General features: G+C 39.4%; 1 protein-coding gene across 1 annotated transcript in view; it reads left to right on the forward strand.

Moving 5' to 3' along the window:
* Window positions 1–9,314, forward strand: part of BMERB1 (bMERB domain containing 1) — a 14,861-nt gene extending 5,547 nt beyond the window's left edge. Inside the window, exons 2-6 of the mRNA XM_015826881.1 lie at window positions 5,344–5,467; window positions 6,697–6,770; window positions 7,580–7,694; window positions 8,116–8,208; window positions 9,191–9,314. Coding sequence (XP_015682367.1) covers window positions 5,344–5,467; window positions 6,697–6,770; window positions 7,580–7,694; window positions 8,116–8,208; window positions 9,191–9,314 — 530 coding nt within the window. The remainder of the gene's footprint in view (window positions 1–5,343; window positions 5,468–6,696; window positions 6,771–7,579; window positions 7,695–8,115; window positions 8,209–9,190) is intronic.
* The last annotated feature ends 3,389 nt before the right edge of the window (window positions 9,315–12,703 follow it).

Consider the following 12,703-nt stretch of genomic DNA (forward strand, 5'->3'; position numbering starts at 1 on the left):
TCTATCTATCTATCTATCTATCTATCTATCTATCTATCTATCTATCTATCTATCTATCTATCTATCTATCTATCTATCTATCTATCTATCTATCTATCTCATCTATTTCCCAACTTTAATATTTTTCTAAGTAACTCAGGGCAACAGTGTATATATTACCAGTCTGAACCTAGTTTTTCTTCATTCCAGACTTAATTCCTTACTAAATTGGCTCTTGCATTCATTTGGATAAATGCACGTACACACACATTTATTCTCAAGTATTCCAACACCACCCCCTCTACAAAATCAAAGTTGCAACCATCAGCAGCAATTAAAAATTAAGCAATAATTAATAAATAATAAAACCAAAGTAAGAACAATGTCTCATAATACCTATTCAAGGTAATAGAAACGGCAGAGAAACCATTCATAGAGTGATGAGGTCATCTAAAGATGTTGCAGTTACGCTGCTGTTTCAAAAAAAAAAAAAACCTTAAAAAGAGAGCAGGATGGAAGTCCACAATTAAGGGGCTGCTGCTGCTGAAAAATTCTAAATTTTTGGCTCTCGTTCATCAAACCTGCCTCCACCTCCTATAGAGATGGAGGAGAAACAAAACAAGATTTAATGATCCGTAGCTAGAGCTGGAAGTTTTCACTCATTTAGGACTTGCACGAATTCCTTTATGCAATCTATTTTTGGAGTCGCTAGCTGGGATTATGATCAAGACTATAAAGACACATCAGTAGCACGGACAATGGATGACAGCCATGTTAATCTATGGTGCTGAAAAAAAACCAGGAGTTTGGTGGCACCTTTTCACACTAAAAATATGATTAAAAAGCATCTTTTCATGTGACTCAGAAAAGCTGACGCTGTTTCATAAGGTTTGATAGTCTGGAAAGGAATTTATTTATGTACTTACAGGATTTATATGGCCAACCATTTTTTTATTATCATCATTAAAGTTTATTATAAGATAAAAACACAAAAAGAAACAAAAGTTGGAACGCTAAGAAAAAGAAAGAGAAGGGTGCACAGAGAAAGAAAGAGAGAAAGAAAGATTACTGACCTCTGACCCCTTCCAGTGCAGTAAAAACCAAAAAGACCTTTTGCTTTACATTTTCCTAAAATGTCAAGCCATTTCTACGACAAAATCATCCCGACAAACCTAAAATCAAAGTTTCTTTTTTTTTTCTTCTAGTTTTGAGCAAAAGGTCCAGAAGCATTTTCCAAGTAGAAACAAAATTAGATACAAGTAATCCTTGATTTTTGACCACAAGCGAGAACAGTTTTTCCATGGTTAAGCAAGGCAATAGTTAAGTGAGCTGTGCCCAGTTTTACGACTTTTTTGTTGCTGTGGTCCTTAAGCGAAACACTACCGTTGTTAAGTGAATTATGCTGTCTATAAGCAGATCCAGCTTTCTCCATTGACTTTGCTTGCTAGAAACTGGCTGGGAAGGTCACAAATGGTGATCAAATGATCCCGGGATTCTGCAACCCATAGTAAATACATGCCCGATGCCAAGCAATCAAATTTTGGTCACGTTGTCTGTGGGGACTTACTGGTTGTAAGTCCAAGTAAGTGACTTGGAATATAGTCACTAAATCAATGTACGTTTGAGGACTACCTGTAAAGTCTTTGATTAAAACAGTCAATTTTGGCATCCTGCCAACAACATCACTTTTACCACCCGTTCTTCCATTGTGAGAGTTAGGGCATCCTTCCATCTTAAAGAGTATGGCAGACTATCCTAAACAACTCTGGGCCTCTCACCACACCAGTAAAACCAGTAACAACTATAAAACAGTAAAATGCTCAAACAGAAACGACACCCCACCCCTGTCCCCGCCTTTTAATCATGTTACTTGACTTTTGAGTATTATTAGAATTCTCACTTTCAGGACCACGGACAGGGATTTCTCCCTAATAGCGTTGGGCTGTATCCCCACTTTAATGGCATCTTCAAAACATCACCCAGCCGTCACTGAAGTGGCATAAAGCTTGTCCTCATTATTGTTATTTTCAGCACAACGATGGCCAACTGGCTCTAGCCAATACTTTAAGTTGCCAGCGGGAGAAATTACTAAGTTAAAAAATAAAATCTTCAACGCGAGCTCAGCTCCTGGTGCCTTCATCCAAGAAAGCTATTAGAGATATCCATATAGAAGCAGATAACTCTTTGCTCATTATGTTATTATGTAGTTTAATCCACTCAATAACATTTCTATGGGTAGTTTGTATCACTGATGGACATAAGCATTCCAGAACAACCTTGGATTAGTTTTGTCTAGTTTTTCTTTTCTTTTCTTTTGTCTTTTAAATATATGTCCTCCTTCAAAACCAGATTTTGAGCTGTACCCAATTCACTTCTTAAAGCTGTGCAGTCTGTTTGTGTGGTGCTCTCTCCTTGGGGTGCTCTGAGCTTGGTTGTTTGCTTGTAGATGTTTCATCACCCAGCTAGATAACATCATCAGTGCTAGAAGGAATGCTACAAGGAGTGGGGTTTGCAGAGAGGAGGAGGAGGAGGAGGAGGTGGTGGTGGTCCTTGGTATTCTCTGAGCTTGGTTGTTTGCTTGTTGACATCTCATTACCCAACTAGGTAACATCATCAGTGTTAGTGAAGGTGGAATTTGGTCCTTGTTTACATACAATAGCTGGTGGATTTAAGGGTGGTTCACCATCGTATTTTCACATTCTTTGTTCCCAAGAATCCTTCCAGAACATCTTTTGAAGATAGATCTGGCAGGGAGAAATCTCCTTGTCTCGTTGGGTCTACATCTGAAGGATTCAGAATTAATTTTTTTCTTCTTCTGAAGAGGAATCGGTTAATATTGCAGGAAGTTTTGCAGCTGTAAAAATACAAACGGCAACAAAGAATTCTAACTCCTCATTCATTTCCAGTGGGCTGTGCCTGTTTTCACAGTCCTAGATTTGGGTTTAGGATATCCCCATCCAGGTAAAAAGAGGGATAGTAATTTCCCAAGGAAGGCCGAGAGGAAAGATCAATGAAAAACAGACAAGGCGTTATGGGGTGGAATAATTGCAGACACGTGCCGTTGCATTAGTTGGAGAATTTCGATCTGCAGGATAAGGTTGCCAGAATATATTAAGCACATATGAACCAAATTCCATCCTCTTAAGTAGTTAGTGATAAAAGTCCTGTGACAGGCGGAGAGGCCAGCAAACAACCAGCTGCTTTATGGCTTCCCTTTAATAGCTGCCAGCTTAAAACTTCATAGTCCTGAGCCAGCCCAGAAAATATATCATAGCACAGAGTGGGGGAGGCTTTGCCTAGTTACAGCTCCAGATTGCAAGTCCAAATTATCCAGTGCAACTGGAAAGACAGACTGACTGAATTCTCACATCCTTTGGAGACCTGGTTTATGCTTTATGGGTAGTCCTTGACCAGGTTTGGGAGTAGAATTTCCATCGCTAAGCAAAGCAGTTGTTAAGTGAATCATACCTGATTTTAGGAACCTTTTTTGGGGGGGGCACGATTGTGGTAAAAACTCAAGGGTAATTTTATCTTTGGCCCCTTCCATTTCTACATTCTGGGCTGCATCATTTCTTCAAATGTTTCTCCCTTACCTTCTCTCCTGCCCATATAATAATAATAATAATAATAATAATAATAGTAATAATAGTAATAATAGTAATAATAGTAATAATAGTAATAATAGTAATAATAGTAATAATAATAGTAATAATAATAATAGTAATAATAACAATAGTAATAATAATAATAGTAATAATAATAATAGTAGTAGTAGTAATAATAATAATAATAGATAGGTAGACAAAATGCCAAATCCAGTCTGAACATCTGGCTGACTGTGCGATGATCCATAATAATAATAATAATATAATAATAATAATAATAGTTGGAAGGGACCTTGGAGGTCATCTAGTCGCCTTGGGTGCAATCCCAAAACAACTGGAGCACCACTTGAACACCATTGGTATTGACAAATTCACCATTAGTCAATTGCAAAAGGCGGCCTTACTAGGAACTGCTTCCATCCTGCGACGATATCTGTAATACCATCAGGCAGCCCCTGAGATATTGGAAGGCTGCTATCCTGTCCCCCCTCATCCTTCTCTTCGTTAAACTAGACATACCCAATTCCAGCAACCGTTCCTTATATGTTTTAGCCTCCAGTCCCCTAATCATCTTTGTTGCTCTTCTCTGTACTCTTTCTAGAGTCTCAACAGCTTTTTTACATCGTGGTGACCAAAACTGGATGCAGTATTCCAAGTGTGGCCTTACCAAGGCCTTGTAAAGTGATCACACTTCATGTGATCTTGATTCTATCCCTCTGTTAATGCAGCCTAGCACTGTGTTGGCTTTTTTTGGCAGCTGCAGCACACTGCTGGCTCATATTTAAGGGATTGGTGCCAAGAACTGCCAAGAATTTGTATGCTTTGGCAGTACTTCTAAATTCTCAGAAATAAATGCATTAAACTAATTAGCTCTGGGCTATGATTTATACCTTACACAGAACACGAAGCGAAAGCCAGCATTATGTCTTAGCATGTGACGTAAAACAAATCTAAAATAGATTTTCTTGGTTAAGACAAGGGTATGATGGAGCTGACATATCGTCTGCAATGCTTGGGATGACCGCTAGATGGCTGCAGAGCACCAGACCTTTCTGACTCTTTCCACTGCCCCCCAGTGTTCACATATGTTTTTGCGGCGGTGAGGATGACCTTGGCAGACAGGAGGCAGAATCTAACCCTAACCCTAACATTTGAGAACATCAGTGTAAAGACAGAACTATTTCTTCCTATCTTCAATCTGATCTCTGCCATCCTCAATTGCTCCCAAGGAGATGTTCCCCCCCCGTCTATTTCAGTCCCACGACGTCACTGGTAATATCATCTGTGATTCTCAGCGTAGGAGAAGGAGTGGAAGAACATAGGGTGGAGTTAAAAGGGGGAGTAGCCTAGTATCCCTACCTAGCCACAAGTGAACGAAGGCCAACTTTCCATGAATTCCATTGACCCTTGGCTAACTCTAAACAGATGCTAACCATTAACTGAGACAATTCTTGTGCGTAACGTGAGTAGCAATCGATCAGTTTAATTGGGCCTTCGTGTGTGGACCTGATCTTTTGCCAAATCATCATTTGGTTGGTTTTGTATGGCACCTGGTTGCATAAATGTTGCCCCTTTCCAATTGTTTATGTCCAGCCTTCTGTTCCCTGAGGATGGGCTGTCCAGCATGAGTCCGAAAGCTTGGAAGGCTAAACCTCTGGTCCTGGTGACCATATCGGATCCTGCAACTTTATCCTGGGACACGTACATTTGCCTTCGTGCACAATTTCTCTTCTTTTCTCTCTGCCTTGCATCTCTGCAGATCAACTCGACATCATTTCAATGGCAGAAACAAGCATGATGCCCGAGGAGATAGAGATGGAAATGGCAAAGATTCAAAGACTTCGGGAAGTCTTGGTCCGAAGAGAATCCGAACTGAGATTTATGTAAGTTAAGAGTAGCTTTTGTGGGACGTCGGGAATCAAATGGGACATGGAATGCTTGGGGGGAAAAAAATCTGATCAGCTGGTTAATCCAACAATCTTTCTCTGAGTCGGTAGTTGTTCTGTGAACTGCTTTTAATTCAAGGAATATTTTTTTTTAAGATTCAATCTGAATCTGATTTAATTTAAGGTATTATTTTGCATCTGTATGCAAAAACAGGCATAGCGGGGAGTCAAGGAATGATATGGAATGGAATGGAATATAGAATGGAATGGAATGGAATGGAATGGAATAGAATAGAAATACAGAATAAAATAAAATAGAATAGATGCAATGGAGAATAGAATAGAATAGAATAGAATAGAATAGAATAGAATAGAATAGAATAGAATAGAATAGAATAGAATAGAATAGAATAGAATAGAATAGAAATATAGAATAGAATAGAAATATAGAATAGAATAGAATAGAATAGAATAGAATAGAATAGAATAGAATAGAATATTGTTTATTGGCCAGGTGTGATTGGACACACAAGGAATTTTCTCCAGTGCAGAAGTTCTCAGTGTACATACAAATAACAAAGTAATATAATCATAAGATACCAATAGTAGATAGTAGAAAAGATGAGAAGGGTAATATTAATTCAGCCACACCTCATGGGTAAACAAATTCTTGAAAGACTTTCTTGGTGCCCCTTCTTGTACCAAACGAAATCAAGGTGGGGTTATTTTGAGTTTCTTTCTCACACTGTCTTCTTTCTCCGGTGAATAATCTTTTCATGAAGTCCCTTTTATTGGCCGGCTCATTTCTTTGCTATTCCCCAAGATTAGATCTGCCTTCCTTTAGAACTCGATGGTCAAGGAGGTTGACTTTTGGATAAGGTTGGGGTATTCCTGACTCAAATTGAATGTTAAGATAAAATAGCATAAACAAATTAATGAAAGGAATGGATGAAATGAGCCAATTAATGGAATGAAAGAATTAATGAAACGAAACTAACCAATTAATGAAATGAAATTAACAATTAATGAAATGACTGGGGATGGTGGTGTGCTCTCCTTTGTCGCATGTCCTAAAGAAAAGAGCAAACTGCCCAGTTATCAGTCTGGGGTGCTTTAATCTGCACTGACCATAGGGCTGGACTGGATGATCTCAGTTCTACAATGCTACCTAAAGCAGCCACGAGACCCAATTCATCGTTTTCCCCCCTTCTTTTCCCATTTCTTAGGATAGACGACATCCAGTTGTGCAAAGACATTATGACTCTTAAGAAAGAGCTGCAGAATTTAGTAGCTGTCCCAGGTAATTGCTGTGTGGATATGACTCGGAGGTGTGCAGGAACAAGTGGGAACCACCCCAAAGTGATTGAAGAGTTCCAAATTGTAGTTTGTCTAAGTTAAGCCCCATTAAATGATTTGTGAAGATGAAATCTCTCTCTCTCTCAAAAATAGGAAGAGTTCCTGGAAACTCTCTCCCTCTCCCTCTCTTTTACAAAAATGGGAAGAGTTCCTGGAAACCTTAAAAATATTTTCTCTTGTCATTTTGTGGTGGCCTTGGTTTGCAAAACACAACTCTTTATTGATTGTGCAATGAGTGAAGTGCTGGGTTTTGCAGAGGTAGTTGATATGTCACCTTCCTATACTTGCCTTATGCAACCAGAAGCAGTTTGAAGAAACATTGAGTTTCTTTTTTTTCCTTTCTTTTTTTTCTTTCTTTCTTTCTTTTTCTTTCTTTCTTTCTTTCTTTCTTTCTTTCTTTCTTTCTTTCTTTCTTTCTTTCTTTCTTTCTTTCTTTCTTTCTTTCTTTCTTTCTTTCTTTCTTTCTTTCTTTTTCTTTCTTTCTTTCTTTCTTTCTTTCTTTTCTTTCTTTTTTCCTTCCTTCCTTCCTTCCTTCCTTCTTCTTTCTTTCTTTCTTTTTCTCTTTCTTTCTCTTTTCTTCTTCTTCTTCTTCTTCTTCTTCTTCTTCTTCTTCTTCTTCTTCTTCTTCTTCTTCTTCTTCTTCTTCTTCTTCTTCTTCTTCTCTTCTCTTCTCTCTCTCTCTCTCTCTCTCTATCTATCTATCTATCTATCTATCTATCTATCTATCTATCTATCTATCTATCTATCTCTCAGAAAAAGACAAGACAAAGCTGCAGAATCAAAGAGAGGATGAATTGATCCAGAAAATCCACAAATTAGTGCAGAAAAGAGACTTTCTTGTTGATGATGCCGAAGTGGAGAGATTGAGGTAAGAGAAGTTAAGGTGAAGAACCTTCAAGCTGAATTGAACTCTTGATGATGACTTCATGGTCTTATTTATGTAGCTTTCCTGGGAAAGCAATATTGCTTTCTTCTGAGAGTTGTTAAAAAAATACCCTACTCCAATCAATTCTCTTATACTAAACCAGTCTAAACCTTATTAACATTTTTCAAGGTCAATGAGATGGCTGCCCCAGCTTTTCCTAACTTGACTCCATACAGATGGATATTAATTGATCCTTTTCTATCTTTTCCTGATAGAATTTTCTTGATGTTGGCTAGAATTTTCCAATTCCTTTTCCACCAGTCCATGGATTGTGCAATTCAATTTTTAAAAAAAACCATAACAAAACAAAGCAGAACAAAATGTTTTCTAACTTTTAACAATATGTTATTTTGTTTGGAAACAGAGAGAAGGAAGAAGACAAGGAGATAGCTGATTTCCTACGGATTAAGTTGAGACCTTTGGACAATGTTGTACAGTCTCCCACTAGTACGTTTGCATGCCTTTCCCCCCAAATTATTTAAAACAATGGTTTCTTTCATAGAGAAAAATAAACCAAAAATGTGATTTTTCTACGCTTATGACTTTCTACAAAGTGGAAAGCCAAGCGATAAGGCTTACAGTATAAACCCTGGTTTGTGGCCAATTAGAGTTACTTCCATAAACCACAGAAGCAAACAATGGCTTAGCGTATTATGGGATTGTATAATTCAAGTGGTTTCAATCTCAGCCCTTTAAGAACTGCTGCTGATCCAGATCTCAGTTACAGTTACTTACACCTCTGTGATGACTCCTACTGCTTGTCCCAAAGTAGGCGTGCCTGGCTGAGGAATTCTGGGAGTTGAAGTCCACAAGTCATAAAAGGGCCAAGTTTGAAGACCCTTGACCTAGAGAGTGCTGTAACTCTCTACGGGGGGGTTCTATGACAAATTGCCACAGCCAACTCCCCACGGCCAACTTGCCTTGGCCAACTCGCCACGCCCAACTCATTGCCGGACAATTCGCTACAGCCAACTTGCCATGAGACAACTCATTGCAAGACAAAAGTTACACTAATAACTAATATCAAAGAAATGATGAAGAAGAATCATTCAAGAAAGGATGCAAAAGGAAGGACAGAATGAAATGTGAGTGGTAAAAATTCAAATAATTTTTATATTTATTTGAAATAATGAAATAGAATTGTTAAATTGTCCCGCGGCAAGTTGGCTGCGAAGAGTTGGCCTTGCCAAGTTGGCCATGTGAGTTGGCGCAATGCATTGGCTGTGGCAAGATGTCTCCTTTCCCCTCTACGGGGCACTATATTAAGTCTAAGTGCTGTTGCTAATGCTATCATCTGGTCGATCTTTATTTGTGCATGGATAAGTAGCTGGATTCACCCACTGGTCCATGATGGTTTGCTTGGGTTAGGGTTAGGGTTCAGAAACCTGAATCTGGCAATGAATGATGCTCTCCCTTCTGACCTTGGCAGGGGTACCGACAGAGAAGCAAGCTGAGCCTCCTCCACCACCACCACCACTTCCTCCCAACAAGCCCACCATTGCCAAAACCAGCGCTGCTCTCATTAAGGATTGCTGTGGGATGACCCAGTGCGCCATCATGTAGCTCCAGCATCTCCCTCGGGCAGTGCCTTCTGCTCGACCCACTTCCCCGTTGGCCAAAAACAAAAAACCTGGTGGGCGAAGGAATCAGGACATCAAGCACCCAGATATTCTTGATCGTTGAATCTCCTGTTGTATTTCTTACAGTAACTTGTGTGCCGAAATGTGCTATTCTTGGTGACTCCTTGGTGTTGCATGGACCTCGGCGAGCATGCCCTAGGTTAAGATGAGGAGTAGACGTTAACTGTACCCAGAATGCAGAGAAGACCTGTGAGGCGTAGACGTAGACGGGGGAGTGGCTTATGGCTTGCAGGTAACATCAGGGGCCATCTGTATGTCTAGAGCTGCATCCAGACCGTCCACCCAGGCTTGATCTGGGTTGTGAGTCAACTCACATTCTGGTTTTGCACAGGATGCTAAGTCCATAAGGTAGGAAGAACAGCCAAGATGAACACTGGGCTTAGCATGCTGTGTGAATATATCTGCTACTGTAGATCTTGACCTGACGTGGTAAACCATGGTCTGAATCCAGCCGATAGGTAAATTCTGCATATGGGTAGGACCGATTCTTAGCCTAATGCCAGCTCTGAAGTAGGAACAACATGTAGCAGTTTTAATGGTCTGTTGTGCACTGGATACATCTCACACCGTCTTCCTCTAGCAGGCGGTATTTGATCGGTGGGCGAACGGAGGCGAGCACCCTCCGTGTAGCTGGATTGGGTCCTTTTCGCAATGACATGTGTGTTAATAAAAACGCTAAATAGAATAGCTAATAGTTTATCAGAAGCTGACCGCAGTCTGTTCTGTTCTGGTTTGCAGTGGCTTCTTATCCGACCGTAGGATCGCTCTCGCGCAAGGGACAATAAGTTGTGTTATTTTAAAAATCGGTCATGACTTCCAAGGTCCCAGTTCATTGTTCTGTTACAATTGGGAGGTGCAGAGCTGCAGCTGAGGAAATGACGTTGTGTTTCAATTTCAACATTTTGTTCGTTTGTCAAAGCGTAAGATACAAAAATACAAGGATAAATGAAAATAAAGGTAAAATAGGCGAGGAAAAAGGGAAGAGAGAAAAGTGTAGGGTAGAGGGGGGGGGGAAAGAAAGAAAAAGCACTGACTTCCAACTTCTTTTCGTGCAGTAGAATAAGATAATCACGTGAAAGCTCATCTTTTTAGTTTTATATAATAATATATACTAACCATTTCTAGAACATCAAACCTGTCTAATCAGCCAAACCCAAAAGCAAAGTTTCATTTTTTCCCCGCCTCAAGCAGAAAGTCCCAAAGTGGTTTCCAAACAGAAACAAAATGAATTGTAGGAAACGATTATGTTGATGATGTAGTTATCCATTCAGTTGCCTCTGACTTTTGGCATTTCCTTGACCCAGGTCTCTCTCCACATCCCATCTTACACTACTGTACTTGATTTTTTCTATGCTCTGGCTAGTGTCAGCTTTGACAGTGTCCAGCCACCATGTTCTTCGGTGGCCTGGTTTTCTTTTACCACTAACTCTTCCAAACATAATTGCTTTCTCCAATGAGTTTCCCTGCATGACACGGGCCACAATATATGAGGTGCAGTCTTGTGATTAAGTAGGAAATACAAATTGCCCATATGTTTAAATATGTAAGAAGGGGAGGAGGAGCTAGATGACCAAATGCTCATTCTTTCGTCCAAGAATCTCCAGTATTTGGAATTTCTCTAACTTTTATCTCGCTGACCTCCAGGAAGTTAACCAAGTAATACCACGATTCACGATGAGGCAGAACTTTGAACACACAACTGTTCAAACTACGGCAGATCTTGCCAGGTTGTTCTTGATTCAACCAAGCTCCTCCAACTTTTAGGGGATGCAATCCAGTAGAGGTTAGGTTGGAGACAGATCAGCCTAATACATCTATGGAGCAATCCATCTGCTTAAAATTATCTTCAAAAAGGGAGCCGGACTATATACAGCGCAAGTCGTCCTTGACCTACAACAGTTAGGACCAAAATTTCCATTGCTAAGTCAAGGTCTACCGATATATTTACTGGAAAAAAAAATGGACAGAGAAGGTCACTTGCTTGCTTGAAATTTTTATTGACAACTGCTTGGTCCCAACGCACAAAATACCACTTGACCCACAAAAGTGCCCAAACAAATTAGACAAATTTATATGCCGCATTGTCGCTCTTCACCCACCCATAGTGCATAGTTGAGGGCTGCCTTGATCGGTTTCATTTCAGAACAGTAAAGAAATCAAAATGACCAAAGTGCTAAAGTTAATTTCATCATCTTAATTTATGTTCGAATCAGTCAAGTTACATTATTTTTTCAAGCCTCTGTATGTTTTGGGTTTTTTTTTTTTAATAAAAAAACTTCATTAAATAATCTTGAGCTGTGAGAGGAAAAAAAAAAACCCTTCAAACTTATCCAAAACAGCATTGCGTAACTTTCAAACAGCAATTTAGTTCAGAATGCCACATGGAATCCATTTATGATGGGATTATTCTCTACAGATCACCTGGCAACCTCTGTATTTCAAATACAGAACACTACTGGACTTTTGATTTCTTTGGTTTTTTTTTCTCCCCCAAAAACTTGGCTCTCGCTTTTTTTTTTTTAAGATGACTTGCAATCACACCTCAGAACAGCAACGGGTTCTGCTTAGCACAACCCACAATTGTGTGTGACGAGGCCTTTGTTTTATGCAGGTTATACATAAAGCTACAGAGAGATGGTCTCACAAATACTCGAAAAACACTAGAGGGAAAGGGAAAAAAAATCTAACAACTGTTCCTATAAACCCTAGTCTGTAGAGGAACTGTAAGCCTAGCCAACATACTGTGTCGTGTCTCAGTCTCAGAAAAAAAGCTTCCATTGTTTTCTTGAGTTCGTAATGGCTATATAATTCAGAAAGGTTTAATAGATGGCTTTGTTTAAAAATCCTCTTTTAAACAAAATCCATTTTAAAAAAAACACACAACAGTACCTATAGCCATCTGGTGGTATTTCTTTCTCTCTCTTCAGTTGCTGGCTGTGAAAAACCCCAGTTTTGTTTTTCCAACCTTGTCCATTATAAAATATAATTCTTACAAAATATATATATTTTTCTGCATCCAGCCAGTGGAAACCTCAGAATAGGTTCTTTTCCTTTTGACAAGCAGTACAAAAATTTTCTCTCCTGGCAAATACAATCCATTGTAAGTACCAGATTTACCCGGGCAGGGGTATAATACCTTCGGAAGACGTTTTTAAGGTTTTTTTCTCTCTCTCTCTCTAAAAAGAAGGCAAAAGGATCCCACTGACTTCTGTTAAGGCTGGCCCTTCTTAAAAGCCAACAACTGCAACAACCACAACAACCACAGGAAAAAAAAAATACCCCCATTAAGAACTGGAAGCGAAAAATGACGAC

Source organism: Protobothrops mucrosquamatus, unplaced genomic scaffold (genome assembly GCF_001527695.2).
Source record: "Protobothrops mucrosquamatus isolate PMUCROS unplaced genomic scaffold, P.Mucros_1.0 scaffold3352, whole genome shotgun sequence".
In the NCBI taxonomy this organism is placed as follows: Eukaryota; Metazoa; Chordata; class Lepidosauria; order Squamata; family Viperidae; genus Protobothrops; species Protobothrops mucrosquamatus.